This window comes from Arvicanthis niloticus, chromosome 2, assembly GCF_011762505.2.
Source record: "Arvicanthis niloticus isolate mArvNil1 chromosome 2, mArvNil1.pat.X, whole genome shotgun sequence".
In the NCBI taxonomy this organism is placed as follows: domain Eukaryota; kingdom Metazoa; phylum Chordata; class Mammalia; order Rodentia; family Muridae; genus Arvicanthis; species Arvicanthis niloticus.
Window position 1 is genome coordinate 101160098 of NC_047659.1, and position 23979 is coordinate 101184076.

Genomic DNA, 23979 nt, shown 5'->3' on the forward strand with positions numbered 1-23979 from the left:
AATTCAAGTTCTGTGCACACTGTGATTTAAACAGAAATGTCCCTCCACTGGCTCCTGTGCTTGAATACTTAGTCCCAGTTGATGGCACTGCTTCAGGAGGTTACAGAACCTCACTCTCTGCTTCCTGTTCCACCAAGATGTGAGGCAGGAAGCACTCCAGCTGTGCCTCCCACGGGAGCTGCCTGTGCCACACTCTCAAACCAGGAGCCAAAGGAAGTTCTCCCTCCTTTGAGTTGCATCAAGTAACACAGCCACTGGACAGTCACTCCTAGTTTGTTTCTTCCCCAACACTGGCAACCACTAATCTCACTTTCTGTGTACTCCATGTGGGTGGAATCACACGGCCCTGAAGTTGTCATTTTATAACTGGCTTATTACACTTAGTGTTTGGTTTCCAAGGTCTATCCATGCTGTACTGTGGGTCAGAATCTTCTTTCTTTAAATACAAGATGTGTACTAATTCTTAGAGAATTTCATTTACAACGTATCTTGATCATATTCAGACTCCTGGAAACACACCACACACACATACTTCTCATCTTTTTTTTAAAGAAAAGACTATCCTGAAGAAAATGTTCCGGTCCTCGGGCTCCCACAGTCTTCCACCCCCCTCTTCCATGGCATTTCTTGAGCCTTAGGTGTAGGGGTTGGGTTAAATGTATTAACTGGGGTCGGGCACTCATGGTCAGTTTTGACAAGTTGTGGCCTTCTGTAATGATCTCTGACTAGTGCAAAAATCAGCTTTTTGATAGAGGTGAGAGCTACACTTACTTGTAGGTATAATGGTAAGTATTTAGAATGCATTCAAACATAAAACAATAAAAAAATTCTTCAAGGCCAATTTAGTTATAAAAATATCATTAGTATTTGTGAGTAGAAATTGGATAGTCTTTCTTTAGTGAGGTACACATTTACATCTTTACCCATTATCTGAGTTGTGTGTCTTTCTTGAGTTTTGTTGGTTAGCTCGCTCTTTCTTTTATTCTTTCTTTCTCCCTGCCCCTCTCCCTTTAAGACAGGGTGACAGGATCTCACTAGCTAGCCTGGAATTTGCTACATAAATCAGGTTGACCTCAAACTCACAGTGATCCTCCTGCCTCTGCTTCTGCCTTTGCTGTGCATGGTGTTGCGATCGCACCTAACCCCTGGAATTCTTTTACCTGTGAAATTTTGTTTTATGTCTAGAAAGTCCTCACTTAACATCTCTTCAAAAAACTGCTCCTGAGACTTAGCAAATAATTCAACAACCTGAAACATGATGGAAAGAGAGAAACTATTATGGGACCCTTGGAAAAAGAACAGGACACCAAGGCCCTGCATTCTGGAAGTGGTGTCTGAGTTGTGGTGGTGGTAGTGGTGTGTGTGTGTGTATGTGTGTGTGTGTGTGTGTGTGTGTGTGTGTGTGTGTGTGTGTGTGTCTGTGTCTGTGTGTACTGAAGTTTAGCCTTCTAGCAGATTCTTCTTCAAAGATGAGAACCCTACACACTGTAGGGTTAAGGCTTTTATATATTTTGGGCTTTTCTTTGTTTTGCCTCTTGTATACAACAGTATGTCATCCTGATTGGAGTTGAAACTACTAGGCTTTAATATTACAATGACTAGACTGGAAGGGAAGTGGGAGGGAAGTGGGAGGGAAGTGGGAGGGAAGGTACTGCAAGAGAGTTGTGGTGAAATGGTGGACACCGAGGACACTGGTCATCCAGCTGTTTCCTGTTTTTTCTTTTCCTGGCTGTCAGGCACCTACCACAAGCCAACTTTTTCAAGTTGTCTTCTGACCTCCAAACACACTCCTTGGCTAGAGGTAGACTTTTGTGCCTCTTGTCCTGCCATGCTGGAATTTTGACTAGCTTGCTCTTGTGCAGGTAACCATAGCCACTGGAGTTTATGAGTGTAACTGCCACAAGTCTCTGCAGTAACCACTATCCACTGCTAAAAGGAGCTTATCTGACCAAGGTTGAGAGCATCACAGACCTAGGGACATAAACAATATTTAGAAGACAGTTCAACACAACGATTTGCAAAACAGTACTAGTAGGCCAGCCTATAGGACCTATGGCCTCCCCAGCCAGGGCTTCTGACCAAGTTTATAGTACCAGATACAGATTCCATCCTGAGGAGCAGGCCTTAAATCAGAAAATGGTTGCCTACCCTCAAACAGTCATGCCACAAACGCCCATCTGGTCTGTCAGGCCATTATTGCAGCTTTTGGAATCCAGTATTGCATAAAACTGTTGATTTTCTGCCCCAGTGACCTACATAGCAGCTTCCCGCACTATGAAAACTAACCAGCACGGAGGATATTTCTTAGTTCCAGATTGATTTCTGCATGTCCTATAACCAAAATTTGTGGTGTATTCAGCAATAGGATCTTACCATCTACTTCTGGAGAGTAACCAAGAGTAACAGCAATGGTCTGCGTCATTCTGTGGGCCTCTGGCTTACTGGCTCATTTAAAGTTTTTAAGAAAATACATGAGTGTTTTGCCTGCATGTAATGTATGTGCGTTGTGTGCATGTAGCGCCCTTGGAGGCCAGGAGAGGGTGTCAGATACTTTGGAAATGGAGTTAAGGAAGGTTGTAAGCTGTGACCCAAATACTGGAAACCAACTTTAGGTCGTCTGCAAGAAAATGAAATGCTGACATATCTCTCCAGAACCTAGCTAGCTTTGGTTCATTTTAAACAGAATTCCCTAAAATGGCACAATACAATGATCCTACTCAGAAATCCTCTCAAGTGTTTCCAACACAAAACAAGCTCACTTAACATTATTTTGAACTTTGTTTTAGCTTGACTTCTTATATTGTAAAAAGTAGAAAGCCACACACTAAGTCTCCCAGACTTCTTACCCGTGATCACTCATAAATACTGAGATTACCCAGATATTCCTGAAGAGATGCTGTGGCCCTAGGCTTGGGTATAAAACTGGGCAATGGGAGACAGCGTATATTCTGACAATCGTAGTAGAGGAAGTGTCCAGTTCTTCTCAGACATACAAGACGTCTCTAACATGTGGTCCCTGGTATCTTACCTGCTAACAGAAAGCAAATGGTAAGTACTGGTTCCTGTACGATATTCCTATGTCATGCTTGGCATTACTCTGGTTTTTCTTGACATCGCCTGCATCATTTTAGTCTAGTCTCTGGTTCTCTTGGAAATTGTTTAAACAAAGACATCTTACAAATCCCTATTTACTTAAGCCATCTAGAGTAGATTCTATTTTCTGCAACTAAGAATCCTGTTATATCTAGCGAAGTAAAAATGGAATCCCCAAACAGAGCAAACTGAGAAACACAATTGAGAGAGATTTCTGCTACTCTAAATTGTAAAGGGGCTAAGAGCGTTACCTACATTTTACAAATGTCCTTGTCAGCTAAGTTAGTTAGATCAGCACCAACAAAGCCAAATACAGATTTATAAACACCAAAGCAGGGACAGGCAAGATGGCTCAGCAGATAGTAGGCTTGATGACCCTTGACTTCTGAGATCCACATAGTAGGAGAGAACTGACTCCCATAAGTTATCCTCTGATCTCCACATGCACATGCTACCTATGCTAAATAAACAAAAAATAGGAGCAACAGTAAATAAAGGTTATTAACTTCCTGCTTTCTGGGTGAAATTCCCCCTCCTCTGTCCTCATCTAGTGGTTTAATATCTTCATACACTATTTCTAACATTAAGTTTTTCAGTCTGGAGTCATTGTAATGGGTTGTTTCCTTGACAAGACAAAGATTCACATAATCCCTCCTTTAGTAGGAAAGAAACTAATCAAGGCCTATCATTTTGGGGGTACCCTCTGAATAGCTGATGAAGTAAATTCAAATGATTTTGACTTATTCTTAGTCCCTTGTCTATAATTCTATGCCTGGTCTGTGTTCATCTCATTTCCTAAACCACCTTTACTGCATCCTTGACTGCTTGAGTCCCTGCAAATCTGCATTTTTCCCATGTGTGTAACTACCCTAACTGCACTACCAAACTGCCTTCCACACTAGTATGCCTCTCAGTGTGTTAACCTGTCTTCCCTAACTGGGAGCCCCAGAGGGCTGAGTACAGGCATTGCTTGCACACTGGCACCAAGCAGATGCCTACAGAATGCAATCACACCCTTGACAGAAAATCACAGGCAGAAGTGAGTTGCTCCGCCAAGGCTCAGGCACAAGGACTCAGGTACAACCTTCTTTGTACATAACACCCTAGTGTGTCCAAGTGTACAGAGAATAGGAACTCAAGAGGAATAGCAGGCACCGGAAAGCTTTAATGAGCCAGAGCGCCTCTTCTTCTATCCCGTCCCTCCCTCTTCCCCCTCCTTCCTCAGTTCTGGACAGGTCCAGCCTGTCCAAGGATGTGGCTCTCTTCAGCTGAAGATGTTACTTCTGTCCCCTCAGCTGCTCCAGCTTCCTCCGAAGGTCTGGGGGCAACTTCGCTCTTACTGCCAACAGTTCTCGAAGCCTCTGTTTGGGAGTCTTGGTGAGCAGGAAATTGCAGGGAACAGGACCCTCTTCAAAGGTGACCCGACAGTGTTTTTTAACTGTATGGTAACCCTCAGCACTGGCTGTCACCACATAGTCCCCAGGTGTCAGCAGCCGCCAGTAATCTCCGCCCCAAGCTGAGAAGAGGAAAAGGGTGAGGTCAGGCTGGGTTCAAGGATCTCCAATTTCTAACAAGTCGAAAGGCCCCCAGCTCCTCTCTCTGTCACACACATACCTGTAGTGACATCGTGGTTAATGCCCTCCACTGCAATAACAGCATCCGCAATCCCGAGCTCTGTGTCTTTGTCCCGGACCACTCCGGAAATGCCCATGCGCACCTGGATAGCAAAGGAGATTTAAATTGTTTTCTTTAGTTTATTCTTCACTCATATTTTACATCCTGACTGCAGTTCCTCCCACGCCCACTCATTCCTCCTCTTTTCCTTCAGAAAGGGGCAAGCATTCCAGGGATATCAAACACGGCTTATCAAGTTGCAGTAAGACTAGGCACCCACCCCCTTTCATATTAAGGTTACAGGAAACAACCCAATATGAGGGTAGGGTACCCAAAGCAGGCAAAACTTTCAGAGACAGCCCTTGCTTCTACTGTTAGGATTTTCACAAGAACACCAAGCTACACAACCATAGTATATATGCAGAGGGCCTAGTTCAGACCCTTCAGGCTCCCTGATTGTCGGTTTGGTTTCTGTGAGGCCCTAGCAGCCCAGGTTTGTTGTGTTTCTTGTGGTGTCCTTGACCCCTCTGGCTCCTACAGTCCTTCCTGCCCCTCTCCTGCCGGATTCCCTGAGCTCTGCCTAATGTTTGAAAATTTTTGTTTTAAGGCAAACTCTCCATATGTAGTCCAGGCTATTCCTGAGCCTGATTCTCTTGCTTCCACTTCCCAAGTTCTGGAATTACAGGTGGAGGCCACCTCAGTCTGTAGAAAAGTTTATCAAAACCTTGAGGTGGATGTAAGATTTCAAGTTTGAGACTAGTCTTGGCGACATGGTGAGACGTTTGTCTTAAAAGCAAAAAACAAACAACAAAAAATTTAAAGATGCCTTTCCTTTACATAAGAGTGACTTGGATAACTTTCTGGCTGTTGCCTTGTAAAACCTGGTAAGGTGGCAGGCTAGCACACTCCTAGATGACACATTTTTGTATTAAAATTATCTCCTAATTGGGAACTTAGGTCTGATCTTTGGGTTTTCTATAGTGTGGTGCTACTGTTACTAGGCTTCTGTGTGCTTGTGTGTGTCACACACACACACACACACATGCTCGGGCACACACTCACCCACGCATGTATGTCTGAAGGCCAAAAGATGCTCAAGATACCCCATTTCTGTGAGGCAAGGTCTATCCTTGGGCGTGGCTCACACTTCACTAGGCTGAGAGGCAGTAAAGCTCAGTGATTCTTGTCTACCCAACTCCGAGCTCGGGTTCCAGGGATTTATGGGATGCTCGGCTTCTTACATGGGTGCTGGGATCTGAATGTCAATCCTCTTTAAAAAAAAAAAAAAGTTTGTACATGCATTTGTTTTGTGTGTGCCTGTGTTTGTATGTGGGTACACACATGCCATGGCAAGTGTGTGGAGGTCAGAGCGCATGTAACAGTGAGCTCTCTCCTCCCATGACATGTATTCCAGAGACTGGACTTCGGGTGTTAGCCTGTTTAGCAGGGACTTTACCTCCTGATCCATCTCACCCCAGGGAGATGTCTTTTGTAGAAGCCATGGATGCAATTATTATAGAACCACTCATAGGGACCTCAGTCCCTGAGGAATGTAACATTCTGTGCCAAGGCAGTTTTCCCATCTGACTAATGTCTTTTCTGAGAAACACTATCCCGACAATGACAGGCTTGTGACAATTCTAGGGAATCACCCCTTAGCCTCAAGTTGCTTCTAGTTCCATTGGCTCATGAAACTACCCTACTTGCAAATTGCACTTCCTGTCCTAGATCATTCCAATCTGATGTCACACGTGGCCCACAACGTCGTGGAAATCTGATGCCAGTTAAGAGAGCTGGTTCTCCAGTTCTTTAAGGTACAACTCCTAGTCTGGCCAGGAGTAATCCAGGGAGGCTAGGAAGTGGGACTTAGACCCCACCTGCTCCAGGTAGGTGAGAAGAGCATCTTTGTTGTTTTCCCACTCCTGAGGTAGCTCCTTCTCATGAGGGAACTTGTCACAGGACAGCTCCACCGTGACCTCAAAGCAATTGGTGTGTAGGTAGCTGAAGTCGTTCATGCCTGGGGATACCAAAGACACTGGAGTATTAAGTGGGTAGACAGGGGCCCTACTTTCCCAGTGCTCTTGAGAGACACTCAGGGTAGGGATTGACAGTAAGTACTGTACATAACAAAAGACTATTATGGGATAGGTGGCTATGGAGACAGGACTAATTCCACTCTCGGGGACATACTCCCAGGAACTGTGTGCCAGTCGGCTCCATTGATGACGTTGCCATGCAAGGAGAAGTCCTGGCTATGACAAGGCCGGCGATCGGTGTCCTGCATGGCCCGATTTGTGGCAGCATAGACAGTGCTGAGCCAGCGGAAGACAGCATCATCTGGTGTGGGAGTGAGTTCACGAGCAGCCCACGGGGTCCGAGTCATGTCGAAAGGATAGGACACCACAAGCTCACCCCCATGGAGGTTGGCACTCAGCACAAATGGAATGCGTTTCATCCATTTGATCACTGCCCACGTTTCAGGAGCCACCTAGACAAGGGGAAGAGAAGATGGTCTGCACACAGAGACAAGGGGGCCTTAGGTGGCCTTCCACTACTGCCCCAGAATACTCACAGTGGCATTGGGCAATGTATAGTAGGTAGGCAGTGGCAGGTGATGGTTGGGGACAGTGTGGGGTACCAGTCCATCATCCTCTGCATACCACAGTTGTGTGTTGAGGTCAGCAAAATTGTGGTTAAGGTCAATGCCCTGGTGGGTCCAGCGGCCCTCTGCCCAGCCCACCAGCTCAGAGCCCTGCCAAGAAAGAGCCTTGTTCAAGTCAAGCAGGCTCTGGGTACCATACAGAAGAGACAGGAAGGCCATCATGCCAGGTGGCCTACCCTGTGGTAGGCAGTCTCATAGCCATCAGGATTCATGGAGGGTAGAAGATGAATTCGTGTTTCAGTGAGAAGCCGAGTCACTCGTGGGTCCCCTCGCAGAAACTCATGACATAAGAACTGCATCAAAAGCAGAAGCAGCTCCCGCCCCAGGGCCTCGTTCCCATGCATACCAGCCACATATCGGACCTCGGGCTCTCCTGGAAACATATGGAAGCTTAGAGTTAGCTCACACCAGAGTCTGCCCTGTGCCCACCTCTTCCCATGCCATGAAGCAGTACCCAGCTCATGCTCCCCAGGATGGTCTGACATTTCCATCACATACAGCTTCAGACCCTGGTGGCTCTTCCCGATGCTGTAGATGCGGGTGATGTTGGGGCACTGTTCATTCACCTGTTTCATCAGCTGGGATGCAGAGAGGAGCACGAGGGAGTTACACAGAGACCATGCATAACCATGGAAAGACTTACAGAGTCAGTGGTGGTCCACACAGATGGGAGCAACACAATATGATCCAGAAAAGGTAGGGGGGGGGGGGCGTGCACAGAAAAGGCGTGGTGTCATGACAAGGGTAATTGAAACTGAAAGAAGTAGGAGAAAGGGGGTCACAGAGACAAGGGGACTCATGGGTAGTCATAGCCAGTTTGCCCTGGTGGGAAGAGGACAGGCAGGCCTCCTTCCAGGGTCACAGGAGTTGGATCTGACCTTCCTCATAGCTTTGTAATTATGGTGCCGGAAGTCCAGAGAGTCAGAAGATCCTAGTGTATGGGCCTCAGGGAACAGGTCATTAGGATCTGGTGGGAAGTGAGTTCCAGATAAAAGGTTAGTTTCTAGTAAAGGATGCCCCTGACATCAGGCCCTGCCCATACAGCCTTTGCCCAGCTGCCCACCTGAGACTGGACAGGCCAGGATCTCTGCCCGGAGGCAAGGCGCACCTCCCTGGAACCAGGTCTGAGGCAGCAGGCGAATGAATCTAGCCACCTGAGGCTCTGGCAGAAGATTCAAGACTGGGGTCTCTGAGTCTGAATTGGCAGGAAATACCTGGGGACACGGAATGCCTTGCTGAAGCTGCTCAGACCTGATGCTGGCTCAAGATCCAGGAATGGAATCAAGGCTGTCATACTCTCAAGCCAACCCTCCCTGGTGGGTGCAGCTGGAGACATGCACTCCGTGAAACATGGACCCCCATTTCCACAGCTCCTGCCAGGGGGCAACCTTGAGCAGCTGTGTTTTCTGGCGTGGTTTCGGTTCATTAAAACAACATACCCATTCTGGAGTCTTGTACAAAGGAGATCCATGAGATGGAAAACCAGAGCCATGAACAGGCAAGAAGTAATTAATCCCAAGGCTCATGGTCAGGAGGGGTGTTCCATTAAGAAGATGTAGCACCTACCCCATGGTAGAATTAATGGGCTATCCCAAAGGAGATCGTGCTTGGTAAATAACTTCCCTGTGAATGCACAGTCCTGGATTTGAGCCTTAGCACTGTAAAAGGCTCCCGCTTTCTCCTGGAGTCTATGTGTGTATCTGGTTGGTATTTGCAGGGGATTCTTCCCCTAATGAACTGGTCCCAATCACTATGGGGCCACTCACCATGTCCTCGCCGGTTCTGTTCCTACTCTTCCACCAGGTCTGACTGTCATTGCTGAACTGGACCTTGAATGATGTGACCCAGTCATACCTGGCCACAGAGATAGAGAAACATTAGTGTGCCAGCAGAGACACTGTGGCACTTCCACATCCGGCCACTAACAACTTCCAGGCTAAGTGTTAGCCTGCCTCACCTCCACACAGAGTTTCTGCCCTGCGTAACAACTCCCGAGAAGCGGACAGGATTCTTAGCATCCACCTGAAGCCAAGGCTCGGTGTCTTGTTGCTCGGCGCACCAAGCCCCATCATACAGGTCACCATCCTCCAGACCTGACTGTGGACACAAGGTCATGGCGCTCAAGCTCAGATGGATCACAGAGAAGAGGGGCTGGGGGGAGGAGCCGGTCCTAAGGCCGTGCTTCCCTATTCCTCAGATCTGGCTGAGCAAGGGCTGCCGACCTGAATATTAAGCCGTCCTCGGTGTGCTCCAAGTCCAAAGGACTGGCTGCTGGAGGCCTCCAGCTGGCTATCTGAAACCCTCAAGGACTCCAGGCCTAGAGGTGGACAGCCTGTGGTAAGGATAGAACAGTGAGACAGGATTAGATAGAGGGTAACCAGAGAGGCTGAAGAACCGAGCCTAAGCTTGCTCATAGGCTAGGTGGGGCCCCTGGAAAGGCAATACCTGGTTCTTGTTTCTCAGGGAGAGTGAGGTTCTTTGCTGGGAGAGTGGTCACCAAAGGCCTGGCAGTTACCAGAGGACCAGGCTGCCTTAGCTTCTTTCGCTTCTTGACAATGATCTTTTTCTTCTTGACAACTCGCAGCCGGACATGCTGTTCTGAGGTCTCTAGGGTATCAGGAGGCAATGTACCAGAGGAGAGAATGTCATGAAGCCCAGACAGAAAGGTCTGCTAGCCCAAGAAGGCATTTGAGCCTATGGGACACCTACAACAATTACTGTCATCCTGGCATGGCGTGCAAGGCCTGTTACCTAACCCCACCTGCCTCTTTTACTCACATCTTCGGTTCTTCCTTCTTAACACGATTACATCTCTGGTCAGCGTCCCCTCTGACTCTCTGACCCAGGGGAGAGCAATGTCGAGCCATTAGAGACTGGTCACTCTGAAGATCTGAAGTTGATTTTTAACCTCCAGGATTTGCCCTGGTCCTTCTTCTTTGGCAACACCACCTCCCGCCTCTAATTTTGTACCTAACCCCATCAACCTCCCAGCCTTGCTGATCTTCAGACTAGGCCTCGGATCTTGTCCTGAAGTCCGTGCTTGGCCTACCTGCTGGCCTCAAAGCTCCCAACTCTGAAGAAGAAGCCTGGAGGCCAGACAGTCTGCCTGTGCCCATCAGGGGACAGTGATCCTTTTCTCCACGCAGCCTCGCCTCCCTGTCTTCTCCCCTCCAGTCCTTGGCCTTAAACACCACCCTGCATAGGCTTACTCTGCCGCTTTTAGTCCGGTGTTTCTTCACCTTTCCAGATTCTGCCCTCAGTTTCTTTACTTATGAAGAAGGGAGGCTGGAGTTGGGGCAGCCAGCATCCCGCTGGGCCTGCCCTAAGACTGCTGACTAGATCTGAGCAGAATGAAGCTGCTGAGTCAGCAGCCATTGCACAGGGCTGTATGTGTCCCTGTTCAAGGACAAGCTGGAGGACCCAGCCTGGGGGAGTGGGTCTGACCTGCCCAGCAGCCGACGATGGGACCCAGAGCTCACCATTTGCCTTTGTGGATGGCTGTGCAACGCTGCTATGTGGGGCCAAGGTTGAGCCCGGCGCCAGGCCCGGCACTGGGGCGCTGGGCGCCCCCAGCCCCAGACCGACGGAAGGCGCAAAGGCGGTCACAGCGAGCAAGAGACCCCACATAGCGGGAAGGGTCGGCGGGCGCGCTGTGCCGAGGTTCTTGGTGGGTTCTCTTCTTCCTGCGGGCGTCTGCGGAGCCCCCCGCCCCTTCCTGCCCGCCCGCCCTCCGCCGCCCCACGCCCCTCTGCAGCCTCCGGCCCGCCCACAGCCACTCGCCGGAATCCGACGTCCTAGGAGAGGGGAGGGCGGGCTGCCGAGAGCCGCGAGGTCGCCCCGGGGCGACTGACTCTGGTGAGCCGCTAGGACCCCTGGGGGCGGCGAGCTGGTGGCCTAGAGACCCAGTGTCGCAGCCTCACCGGTGCCCGGCTCTGCACAGTCTACAAAGCCACCGCACATTCCGTTCGACTGCGCGCGCCCATCCCACTGCAGGCACCTATGCAAGGCGCTCTGCACGTGGCCTGAATTTTAGTCAAACTTCAGTTTTACAGGCTGGTAAACTGAAGCTTGGAGTGGGCCTCGTTGACGTGGCCAAGGTAACAAAGCTGGGAACTTTGGAGAGGAAACTACAATCTGAGAGGAAAATCCATCCAGAACCTCGGGTGCCTTGCTGGGGTGGGGAGGGCAACGCGGAAAGACAGCAGGAAAGCAGTGGGGGTGGAGGGTCAGGGTTGTGGGGTAGGGGTGAGGGGTTCTCCATTAAATCCAAGACAATCCATGGGCGCAAAGAGAGGCGGCGCTTCCTCCTCAGTCCCGCCTCCTCTCTTTTTCTCTCCCTGGGCTGCCACGTTTTGGGGTTACATAACTCCAAAGGCAGCCAGAGCTGATAACCGGAGGGCTGGCGTCAAGAACCTTGAGGCCAAATCTTAATGTGATTTCTGCTCTCCCTGCTCCACCTCCTCCCTTCTTCCTCTCATCTTCCCCCAGGAGTCTGAACTTGTCTTCCCCAGGACCTCTCTAGGTTCCCCCCACATCAGAATCACCTGCCCAAAAGAACGGCCTGAGCCACTGGTGCTTTCTCTGCCTTCGCTGCAGTCCCCCAAGAAGTGTTGCCCACAGGTGGCTGGGACCCCTGAGTAAAAGGTTTAGGGCTATGGTCTATGTAAATGAACTGAATAACCTCAAGTGGGCACCTTTCCGTCAGCAGAAACAGAACCAAGGTCTGGTGGAGATGCAGGGGCCAGGTGTGGGGTTCCTAAACTGAGGCTACCTCCTGTAGGGACCAAGGGAGTAAGCCCTGCCATCTGGTCCAACTGTGGCTCTCCAGGAGGAGGGTCAGAGAACTCTGAAGGGAGTGATCACAGAGGACCCACACATGACCAAGTCCCGTCTTGGTGCTCCCACCTAAGCAGCAGGGCTAGGCCTAGCTCACCAGAGAGGCATAGAGAAATTTAAGGGCCACTACTCTCTTTTTGGTTGCCATGATAAAATACTCTGACAAAAAGCAACTTAGGGAAAGCAAGAATTTATTTCTGATTACAGGTTCAGTCAGGGAAGTTGAGGCAGAACTCAGGCAGGAACTTGAAGCAGAAACCAGACGAAAGCCTCCTGGGGCTATCAGGCCCCTGCTTAGTTAACTTTGTTATATAGGTCAGAACCACTGTCCAGGGAATGGTGCTGCCCACAGTGGGCGAGGCTCCTCATACACTGATTAGCATTCAAGACGATCCTGCTTAGGCTGAGCTCATCTCTGGTTCCTGGGGTTTTCCTCTCTGATGTGTCAAGTTGGCAATAAAAGCTAACAGGATATGTTTTAAAGCATAGACTTTCTGAACACAGGCCCAAGGCATATAGGCAAGATGGTAGCCTGCTTCCTTGGTTTGCAGGCCACTATCTGAACAGGTAGAGGGCTTCTGGGCTCCCAGCAGAAACCCCACACTCAGCCAAGTCTCAGAGAGCTCAAAGACTGAGGAGAGAAGACAGAAGTACCAACAACAGAACATCTCAGACTCAGCCCCTAATCCCTCCTTCTAGACTCCCTCTCAAGAGCTTTCATGCCCCTCTCAGTCCCCGAGCCCCTTGGCATCTTCTGACACCCATGTCTTGCTAGGCTATTGCTTCTGGCCTCGGCCACTTGGTACTTGGGGACACAAAGGCAAGAGATCAAAAGACCATGACTCCAGAGATATGACAGCAAGTTTATATCCAGTCACCTACCTGGTCTCTATCACCAAGAGCCACATGGAGGATCTTTGAATATCACAGGGCAAGTATATGTTTCAGGGACCAACCTTGTTGGACGGGTGGGGCACTGGTCCAAAGCAGCTCTTAGATGAGGAACAGGCTGGGATCAAGAAGAGCTCAAAGACGGCATGAACAGGACAGCAAGCCTCACTCTCAAGATGAAACATTAAAGAATATGATGAATAAGTAAAATTCTGATTCCCTGTCGCCTTTTTGCTTATAGGTGTGTGATCTTTTTCTATGCAGGAAGCACCAGTAATTCTAACTTCACACACACTATGAACTGGTAGGAGTCTATGGATTCTATATAGCCCAGTGCCTTAGTCAGGCTTTTACTGCTGTGAAGAGACATGATGAACATGTCAAGTCTTATAAAGGAAAACATTTGGGGCTGTCTTACAGTTCAGAGGTTTAGTCCACTGTCATCAGGCAGGAGCATGGAGGCACACACCCAGAAATGGCGTTGGAGAGGGACCTGAAAATTCTACATCTGGATCTTCAGACATCAGGAAGAGACTGCTACACTGGCCGTGGCTTGAGCATGGGAGACCTCAATACTGCCTCCTAGTGACATACCTCCTACTACAAAGACAACCTATTCCAACAAGGCCACATCTCCTAATAATGCCACCCCCTATGACCTATGGTAGTCATTTTCTTTCAAACAAACACTCCCAGACTGATGTCTATGTACTAGGGATGACCTTGGACTGCTGAGCTTTCTGATTCTGCCTAAAGAGTGCTGGAATTACAGCTGTGTGTGGACTACCACATCCAGTTTATTAAGTTTCGTGATTTAGGCTCTGTGGGCACCTGGTCACTAGGGCTGCTTTAACACTGGTAAAAGTGGATATTGTCGCCTCAATGACCTCAACTACATGGTCTACATGTTCCAGTATGATTCCACCCATGGCAAGCTCTTTGGCATAGTCAAAGCTGAGAACAGGAAATTTGTCACCAATGGGAAGACAGTCTCCATCTTCCAGGAGCAGGAGCTTGCCATCACCAAATGAGGTGATGCTGGTGCCAAGTATATTGTGGAGTCACCTGGTGTTTTCATCATGATGGAGAAGGCCAGGGTCCACCTAAAGGGTTGGGGCAAAAGTCATCACCTCTGCCCCTTCTGATAATGCCCCCATGTTTGAGATGGGAATGAACCATAAGAAGTACCACACTCACTCAAGATTGTCAGCAATGCTTCCTGCACCACCAACTGCTAACCCTCAACCCAGCCTAAGTCATCCATGACAACTAAGACATCACAGTACATGACATCACCACCATTCAAAACATCATGGACAACCCTTCTGGGAAAGTGTGGTGTGATAGTTGTGGGGCTGCCCAGAACATTATCCCTGCATCCACTGGCACTGTCAAGGTTGTGGACAAGGTCATGTTAGAGCTGAACAGGATGCTCACTGGCATGGCCTTCCATGTTCTTGCCCATAATGTGTCTGTTGTGGATCTGACCTGCCACCTTGAGAAAGCTGTCAATCTTTCTTCTGATCTCTGTGGGTACCCGGCATTCCATGGTACACTGACATGCAGACAAAACACCCATACACAGAAAGTAAATTTAAGTTGTTTTTAAAAGGTAGTGAAGCAGGCATCCAAGGGTCCTACAGGGTATTTGGGGGCTGCAGGAGGAGGAACAGGCGGAACCTGTGACTTTAACACTCCTTCACTCTTGATGCTGGGGCTGCCGTTTCCAAGCTCACTTGTCAAGCTCAGTTCGGCTACTGGTGGCGCTTATGGTTCACATGGCCTCCGTGGAGTGAGAAGCCCTAGACCACCCACCAGGAAGAACAAGAAAGGAAGAGAGAGGCTCTTGACTGCTGGAGAGTTCCTCTCTAAACTCAGCCCCCAACATTCCTTTTTAATTTTTTTTTTATTCTTTAATCTTCTTTTACAGTCCAGTCTTTATACCCCTCCTGGTCTGTCCTCTGACTGTTCTTTATCCCATACCTTCTCCCCCGCAACTCCCCCTATTCTCCAAGATGATGTCCCACCCCCTCCAATCCCCACACCACCAGACCTCCCCACTCCCTGGGGCCTCAAGTTTCTTGAGGGTTAGGTGCATCTTCTCTCATTGGGGCCAGAGAAGGCAGTCCTCTGCTGCATATGTGTTGGGAGTCTCATATCAGCTAGTGTTTGCTGCCTGGTTAACTCCCAACATTCTTAGCATCTCCTGTCACAGTTTCCATTCCAGGTCCCCAGAAGTGGGGAGCTTGAAGCTCTAATCCCCTGAATAACATCACTGAAGTTCACTATACCAGAAAAAAACGTTTTGCAGTATTATTTTGTATTTGAAATTTCCAAAACCAACTTTCAAGCATTCTTTCTTTATTTTTGTGAGCTTTTTCTAGTTTCTTGGAGGTTTGTTTATTATCCTACTTTCTGGACATATTCCTAAACAATTCCCCCAGGATTAGCTCTGCCATCAACAGATTCTACTGATAGCTTTGACCTCCACTAGCTGATCATGGAGTTGCTTCATTTCCAAGCTATGGGTGACTAAGTAGCCATCTGGGAATCTCTCTCCCTCCTATCCTTCTTCTCAACTCGTGATTCCATCATATTTAATGAATTACCACTGTTTCAGTGAATCCTCTTCAGATGCCAAGGCTGCTCTTGCTCAATGGTTGGTTCATCACAATTCACAGAAGTGGTTATACTAATGGTCGTGGCTTATGACCAAGAAAGGTTGCAGGCAGACTAAAACCAACAATAGAATAATGGACAGCAGGCAGAGTACAGGACTGGGTGTGAGCTTCCAGTTGTTCATCTGAAAATGGAATCAGGTAGGCAGTACTTATTCTTCCAGCAGTATATATGACAGCGTGTACCAAGTGCTGTGAGAGAAATTCACTGCATGCCCAGTGTCCAGAATTTTATTGGAAGATCAGTCACACAAGTATAGCTGACTGTCCATGTTGGTTGAGTAAACCTTCTAGAATCCAAGGTAAGCCTAGTTTCTGGTCTAAGTCCCCAACAAAAATCATATTGTTGACATAGACTATTGATAGGGTCTAAGACTTCTGTGTAAACAGAGATGCTTATATTGAATATAATATCTCAAGGACTTAGAAACTAGATCCTTAGAGAGCCCAGTAAGAGCCAACCTCCTTTCTTTTTTTTTTTTTTTTTTTTAACTTCTGAGAACCTCAGGCTTTCAGAACATTGGTCTAAAAGTCCATGGTCTGCCCTAGGAGTTAGAACGCAACAGAGGCTGGAGACCTGACACATGGGGATCACATCAGAAATGATTGCTGAATGAAGAATAGCCTGAGAAAACCCTCAGTAGAACTCTCCTGCAGATTATGCAGAGCGCCTTGCTCTCACTACGTCTTTAGTCACACACCCTGCTCCCGACCCCTTGCACGTGTGGACTGTTTTGTCTCTGTAGATCAGTCAGGACCTGACTCTTAATTCCATAGTCCAAGGATACAATCTTGTGGCTGCACCAGAAATGAGCAGACTAGTGGAACTGGCAATTTTAAACCTGAATGTTAATTTTCTCATTTACAAAGACAATTGGGACTTAGACAAAAAACGGGATCCTCTACTATAGCCTGTGTCCCTGTAGGCAAATTTATGTCAGAAACACAAGTCCCAAGAAACAAAAGCCAGTGGAAGAGCCATGAAGTGGTGAGTGACATGAAGAGCAAATGACTCTGGCTCTAAGGTCTGTCAAGTCCATCAGCACCAAACATGTCAAGACCACCTGCCGGGGATCTTTGGGTGGGGTGTCCCGGGTGGGGTATCCTGGGTGGGGTGTCCTGGGAGGCAGCTTAATGCTCTTTCCACCATTTTCTCTCAACCTCTCCTTTTCCTGGGCGCTATATTGCCAGTGTCTCCCCAGCTCCAACCCCTTCAGTTTTCCTTCAAGGTATGAGTAATATTTAAATTTATGTCATTTCTACTCCTGTCTTTTGTCACCAAACCATGTATTTAGCAGCTCTGTAGCCACCACCCCCCAACCATTGATTCAGTGGGAATAAGTTTATTCTCGTTGAATAATTATAATCGGTAATGGTGACCAATCCACTTATTCCATGATCATTCCTTAATTTCATTCTTTAGTAGTGGTCTTCACTTTCCATTTGGATCTTATGTGAGGCATAGTGGTGCCTGCCTGCAATCTTAGCACTCGGGAGAATGAGATGGGGAATCATCAAGTTACACGAAGAACCTTGATTTCAAGGTTAGCCTGGAATACATGAAGAAACCCTATTTCAAAACAACTTGAAGTCATGATGTTGTAAGACTCTTAGGTTCAAGACCTCTTTTTTTTTTCTTTGTTTTGTTTTTCAATTTCCTGGGCAGCATCCTGTTATATAGTCCAGTTTGGCCTTAAACTCACAACATTTCTGTCTCAGCCTCTGAGCACTGAAATTAAAGCATAAGCCACCATGCCCAGCTCTCTGTCCCATTGCTGAAACCATAATACCTCTCAAAACTGCAGTGCTTAAAACATCCAAATAGGATCCTCTTGCCCCTCCTCACCCCTGCCCCATGGCTAGGTTGTATTCTAGAAAAGTCTATTCTGCATCCCAAAGTTGCAAACTTGATTTTCCCACTACCATCAAAACCCCACAGGCCTCACCCACTCTCAGGGAAGAATGCCTGAACGACATCTTAGATGTGTAGCCTGGAGAACATTCTGGAAGATGCAGAAGTCCAAGCAGCTGTTGTTTTAGCATGCTTTCCTGACATCGCAGAACCGGTGGGAAGTCCCTGGTGCAGAGAATTATTAGCCAAGGCAAGTGGATGAGTCTTAGTTCTCAGAAACACTGATTTGCTAGCTAAGCCCCACCCAGGCCACCAGTGCTTATGAGGCAAGACAAACTGTTGTTCTTCCCTGATAATAGGTCACAATGCCCCCAGGGTGTCCAAATCTAGAATGGTTGACCCAAGTGGGAGGAGGTGAGGAGGGTTGGTTAAGATGTGGGGTGGGAGTTGGGGGAGGGAGATCCCCAAAGAGGCTAGTTCCTCACTCAGTGAGTGTATGCCAAGGCCCTCCTCCCTTCCCTGATCCCTAATCTCCTAGCACTAGGTCTTCCTAATAACCCCCAGGACCCAGCTCTGCTTACCCATGCCCAAAGCTCCTCTAGATCCATCCTACTCCCTCCCAGGGGTCTGGATACTGAAGAGGAATTGAGTAGGGTTAGTGAGCCATGTGTGTCCCCTGGGACTTCAGCCAGGCCCAGCTCCTGGACAGTATCCTAGGGTTGGGGGCACTAGGAGTGACAATTCGAACAGTCTTCTCAACGGCTGGCCTAACCCTGCTGCTCCTGTTGCTGACCAGCTTCCTTGTTTTTGACCTGCTCCATGGGTAAGTGCCACTTGTCAGATAGGTGTCCCAAGCACGGGGACAAGTGAGCAATTGCCTCAAGCTGCCATCTTCTCTCTCCACAGGTCCACAGGTTGCAACCTGCAACGACACAGACTTCTCCCAATGGGTCAGAGCCAGGGGGCTGGTGAAGGTCCAGGACAGCAAGCAGCTCCCCTCTCCCCAGTAGGGACAGTCTCAAGACTGCTCAGCCTCCAGGATGCACTGCTCCTGCTGTTCCTGGGCCTGGGCCTGATCTTGGGAGGCCCTGGTATACCCTTAGCCATGCTGGGCCTAGCTTTCTGTATCCATCCTTGGGCCTGAGGGCCCTCCTAAAGAGGAATGCCTTCTAAAAATACACCATCCAATCTGCTCTCAGATTTCTTCTCCATCCTGAGCTACATGAGGGTAAGGTTGTGTGGTAAGGATAGAATATTCCATAATATTCAGCTTGAACCTCAGGGCCTTCTAGTTCTATGATATGGACATTTGACAACTGGGTCTGAGGGTTAGGGCATTAAGAGAAGGCAGAGAAAAGAGTAGTTACAGCAACCAACTCCAGCCATGAAGTTGGAGGCAGCCATCAAGGAGGGACAGGTATGGGGAAGGCTTCCTACAAGCAAGGAGAATGGTATCCGTAAGGCTTGCTGAGCTGTCCTGCCAGCCTGGAGGGCCATTAAGTAAAGGACATAATTGACTCTCACACTATGCAACAGCTCCTCTCTTGCCTGGGCCCCACCCAAGCCCGGGTCATAATGCACTCCTTTGGGGACGGTGGGGTGAGGGAGGGTAAGACTGGGACCTAGCTGCCAGGCCAGCCTAGGCACAACAGGAAACACCATGACTTAGGTGGCTCTGCCCCAAGGTAAGTGCTAGGCCCTAGTTCAAAGCCCAATCCTGCCCATGCTGGTATCCTCCTGAACCCTGCATGCCTACCTATCCAGAGGTCCTGGACATCTCCAGGGCTGCTCCTGCAGCTGGCCTGGCCCTGTCCACAGGTGCACCAGCCGTGATGCAGCAGCCACGAGTGGAGACGGATATCATCGGGGCTGGCGAGGGGCCCCAGCGGGCAGTGCCCTGGTCAGCCTGGGTCATCCGTCAGGACTGGGTACGCTGGTGGGTATGCCACATACCTCGGAGCTGGACCCAGTGGTGGAATACTTCAAGCTGGCGGCAACCACTACAGCGTATGTTATGGGGTCTGGAGGGGACACTCTACCTGCTGCTGGCACTGATGCTATGTCATGCACTCTTCACCACGGGCTCCCACCTGCTGAGCTCCCTATGGCCCGTGGTGGCTGTGATGTGGAGCCACCTGCTGCCAGCTATTCTGCTGCTTGTCCTCAGTGCCCTGCCTGCTCTGCTCTTTGCTGCCTCCTTCCTGCTACTCTTCTCCACACTGCTAAGCCTCGTGGGCCTCCTCACCTCCATGACTCACCCAGGCTATGCTCAGGACTTGGACCAATAGAAGGGCAACGCCATCTTACTGCCTGTGTCTGTTGAGCCCTGGCCTAGGGCCTAAGCCCCATGGGGAGGGGGGGACAGTGGAACTTCAACAGACCTCCGACCTCCAGTCACAAACACAAGTGGGGTCTGGCTTCTGGGCATCTACCTTAAACCCACATTGGTGTCAGGAACAGGACAGACAGTTTAGCCAGGAGCAAGAGCTTGGACAAACCACTGAGAGCACCCGTATGGATGTGGTAACGTCACGTGGTCTTCCTGGCAGAATCTTTTTGTCACATCACCTCAGCCCTCCCAGCTTCAGGCTTCCTGAGCGTTTCCACCTACACACCCCGGACGTGTCTGGATTTCTCTCGGATCCTCTCTTTCTACTTCCAGGAGGAGCACACACTCTGGAATGGGTCTTACTGTCAGAAAGATACCTAGGGATCTCACCTCACTCACCTCCCAGGAGTGGGAAAAAGGCCAAAGAGGCCAATCATGGTAGTGAGTGTGTGTGTGTGTGTGTGTGTGTGTGTGTGTGTGTGTGTGTGTGTGTAGACTGGACCCAAGGCTTTGTGCATAAAGCTTATTTATGCACTCCACCTACACACTCTTATTTTTTTTTAAGAGCCCCCAGGCCTGTTACAAAAAATCAAAGTCCTATTTCAGTCACCCATATCTTGGCCAATTCATTACTTTTGAGCCTTGGTGTTAAGTGAACCCCAATGTTTTCATGGAGTTGTTTTGATCAAAAGTCAGTATCTATTTGCAAAATACCTTGCTTTTGTTGTTGTTGTTTTGAAATGGGGTCTCATGAAGTCCAGGATGGCTTTGAACAATTTAGCTGAGGAAGACTTTGAATTTCTAATCCTGTTGTCTCTATGTCCAGAGTCCTGGGATTAAAACTTGTGCCATCATGCCTGGTTTTATGAAAAGTAATTTAGGACCAAACAGCAGTTAAGATGTTTTGGACTCCAAAAACACTATATAAGCTCAAAAGGCCTTTTGATTCAGAAGCTAGGCTTCCACAGAAACTGTCACGTATGGAATCCCAGTCCTAAAAAAAAATTGACACATATGGACGGTGTGATGAAATGTGAAAGGCTGTGTGTCCCACGGCCTCAGGCTAGGCAGATACTGAAGTCCATGAGTTGTGCAATGCTTGAAGCTGGAGCCTGGTGCCGGGCGATGCGTGCAAAGCTGTGTGAGTGGGAATACCAGCTCAGGGATTTCCAGAATGGATTCAGCAGGCTGCTTCCACCCACACTTTCCTGGAGTTTGGCCGTTTACCTATCTGCTGAGCCGTCCACACAAAGCTGTGAGTGTCAGTTACCAAGTAAGGTGGCAGACATGTTAGACAATCTGCCCACAGCTGGGGCTCAGATTTCAGTCTCCATTCACTCCTGACCTCGACCCAATCCCTGCTGCTTCCCAGATCTATCTAAGGTTATATCTAACCTGAAAATCATTGCTTCTGAAGCTCTAGGCAGAAAAAAACACTCATGCACCTTGAGTCATAGTTCATTTTGGCCAAAACCTGCCACGGTTTTAGAACTCTGTTTTACTGGAAGACATCTTCATACTGGTAGATAGCTTCGGTGCCTAAAACCCCAAGCCAGTCCTTCTCTTTGTAGCTCCCCCTGCAATGTGGCCGTGTGTCAAGGCTAGACATGGGGATGGTGAAGCATTGCTTTTACAGCAGTGGTTACCAATGATGTAATTCCAGGACTATCACATTCTTGCTCCATGAATGATCTATTCCTCACCTCTCTGCCTATCTGCCTGCCCCCCCCCCCACCTCATGTAGTTCAGACTGTCCCTAAACTCACTATGTAGTTGGGAATGACCTTGAACTTCTGATCCTCTTGCCTCTACCTCCCAAGGGCTAGGTTTACCAGGATGTGCTCCCATGCCTGGTTTATTTGGTGCCAGTGACCAAACTCAAGATTTCCTGCATCTTAGGCAAGCACTCTACCAACCGAGCTACATTACTAGCCCTGATAAGTCTTTCTGAATTTCATTTTCAACCTGGATATAACAAAGACATAGACACTTGCTTTGGGGCATCTGGCTTGCAAGGTGAAGTGCCTGAACTAGCTCCTAATGCCACAACACAATACACACACACACACACACACACACACACACACAGAGAGAGAGAGAGAGAGAGAGAGAGAGAGAGAGAGTGTGTTTGTTTGTTTGTTTGTTTGTTTGTTTGTTTTAATCAGGAGCAGGATAAGCACTCACCAGTGCCAAGGCCAGGCTGTTTGTGTCCCAAACAGCTAGTAAAGAGAAAATCACATGGACAGGAGAAAATACAACTTAAATGAAAATCCTATGGCTCCTGTTAGAGAGGAAGCCCAGGCCTAGCGGTGTGTTAAGTCAAAGAGTCTAGATGTCTAGATCGCTGAGACTTCAGAGTTGTCTGTGGTGGGAATAGAGACTAAGAGGCCTAGCCTGGACCATGTATCACTGGCCAGGGACATCACTCCAGAGACCTTGGGCCATTATAATTAAGAGGAGAGGAGGTATTAATATTAATCAAGACCATATTCAGGGGACACAATGTCAATGTAGGTGAGAACAAAAAAGGTCTTTTCACCTCTCCTCCAATCAAAATATACATCCTGCCCTCCTGACCTGCTGCTGTGGGTGGGGTGATGCAGTGAGACAGGAGTGCAGACAGGCAGTCCTTACCAAATTAGAGGTTCTTATATTCTATAACCCAGAAACTCAAATCAATTCTCACAGAGGTCCTCGAGGGCATTGCTCTTTGACATGTGGTTAGTTCAGTCTCGGCATCTCTTAGCTTTTCAACTCTACAGACTCTGTGGGACTGCTGAAATGTCTCAACAGTTAAAAGCACTTGCTCTTGCAAAAGGACCCTGGGACAGTCCTCAGAATCTACATGTCAGCTCACAACCATCGGTTACTTCAATTACAGAGGATCAGATGACACTGTCTGCACCAGGCACTCATGTGGCACAGATACATATAAGCACTCATACATATAAAAAATTAAATTAAAAAAATGTAGACTCTGGGGGGGTGGGTTAAGGATGTGGTTCATTTTAGTAGAGTGTTTGCCCAGCATGTGGCCTTGGGTTTGATCCCTAGCACCACATAAACTTGACATGGAAGCTCTTGTCTGTAATCTTGTCACTTGGGAAGTAAACTCAGGAGGAGGAGCAAAAGTTCAAGGCCATCCTTGGCTACATATCTAGCTACATATCTAGCTTGAGACCAGAGTAGATTACATGAGACCACATTGAGAGAGAGAGAGAGAGAGAGAGAGAGAGATATTGATTTTCCAGCTCCATTTAGACCTGCTGAGCTAGGGCCTGTATTTTCCAAGACTCCAAGGTGACAGGTGTTTGTGATGCACTGCCCAGGGCATGTGGTTGAGGACTGTACTGTGCTGTTGGTGGCCATGGGAGGGTAAAGCATGACAACGAGGAGGGCAATAGAAGGGACAGAAGCTACTTGGACCAGTCTTGAGATCTTAGTATAAAACACAGTTCACATGCACATGTTGAAAACATATAGTGGCATAACAATACTTCTTTTTGTAAAAACACCAAAAAACAGAATGGCACGTATGACTAGCCCCAAGCATATGGGAGTGGGATATAGTGTGAGACCTTGAGAAAAAAAAACCCTGGGCAGTGGTGGCGCACGCCTTTAATCCTGGCACTTGGGAGTCAGAGGCAAGCAGATCCGTGAGTTCAAGGCCAGCCTGGTCTACAGAGCAAGTTCCAGGATAGCCAGGGCTCTACAGAGAAACCCTGTTTCAACAAAACAAACAAAAACCAAAAATCAAAATAATCCCTAAAATTCTTTATATGAACCTGGAACCTGTCCACTTTGTTTAAATGACTTAAAATGCAACCCAGTGGAAAACAGTCACACTGGAGTCAACGTGTTCCAAGCTTTTCCAGTTGAGCCAAGAAGAGGTGTCTCAATTGACCTGATGTCCCAAACCACTAGGTGAATATTTTTTTGCTTGCCCTTCCTCATCTCACCCACAGTATTTTGTTTTGTTTCTGATGGGTTTGGAATGAGAAGCTGATATCTACTAATGGTTTGT

At 48.4% G+C, this 23979-nt stretch overlaps 3 protein-coding genes and 1 long non-coding RNA gene across 4 annotated transcripts; 2 read left to right on the plus strand and 2 right to left on the minus strand.

Moving 5' to 3' along the window:
- Window positions 1-4238: 4238 nt before the first annotated feature.
- Window positions 4239-11077, minus strand: Cpxm1 (carboxypeptidase X, M14 family member 1). Its single transcript, XM_034496675.2, has 14 exons — window positions 10849-11077; window positions 9815-9976; window positions 9592-9701; window positions 9327-9466; window positions 9136-9223; window positions 8433-8583; window positions 8248-8336; window positions 7824-7947; window positions 7546-7742; window positions 7280-7459; window positions 6898-7195; window positions 6585-6724; window positions 4708-4810; window positions 4239-4609 (listed from the first exon to the last, which is right to left on the minus strand). Exons 1-14 carry the CDS (start codon window positions 10994-10996, stop codon window positions 4371-4373), a joined length of 2169 nt encoding a protein of 722 aa, XP_034352566.1. The 5' UTR covers window positions 10997-11077; the 3' UTR covers window positions 4239-4370.
- Window positions 11078-14790: 3713 nt separating this feature from the next.
- LOC143441426 (uncharacterized) lies at window positions 14791-18005 on the minus strand. Its single transcript, XR_013108808.1, has 3 exons — window positions 17721-18005; window positions 15706-15899; window positions 14791-14898 (listed from the first exon to the last, which is right to left on the minus strand). It is a non-coding gene; the product is annotated as an uncharacterized LOC143441426 (long non-coding RNA).
- Window positions 18006-18291: 286 nt separating this feature from the next.
- On the plus strand, window positions 18292-18994 carry C2H20orf141 (chromosome 2 C20orf141 homolog). The gene is made up of 2 exons (XM_034496464.2): window positions 18292-18449; window positions 18533-18994. The coding sequence occupies exons 1-2, from the start codon at window positions 18292-18294 to the stop codon at window positions 18768-18770; spliced, it is 396 nt and encodes a 131-aa protein (XP_034352355.1). The 3' UTR covers window positions 18771-18994.
- A 112-nt stretch (window positions 18995-19106) lies between these two features.
- Window positions 19107-20732, plus strand: Tmem239 (transmembrane protein 239). The gene is made up of 2 exons (XM_034496460.2): window positions 19107-19311; window positions 19445-20732. The coding sequence occupies exon 2, from the start codon at window positions 19459-19461 to the stop codon at window positions 19912-19914; it is 456 nt and encodes a 151-aa protein (XP_034352351.1). The 5' UTR covers window positions 19107-19311; window positions 19445-19458; the 3' UTR covers window positions 19915-20732.
- Window positions 20733-23979: the final 3247 nt, after the last annotated feature.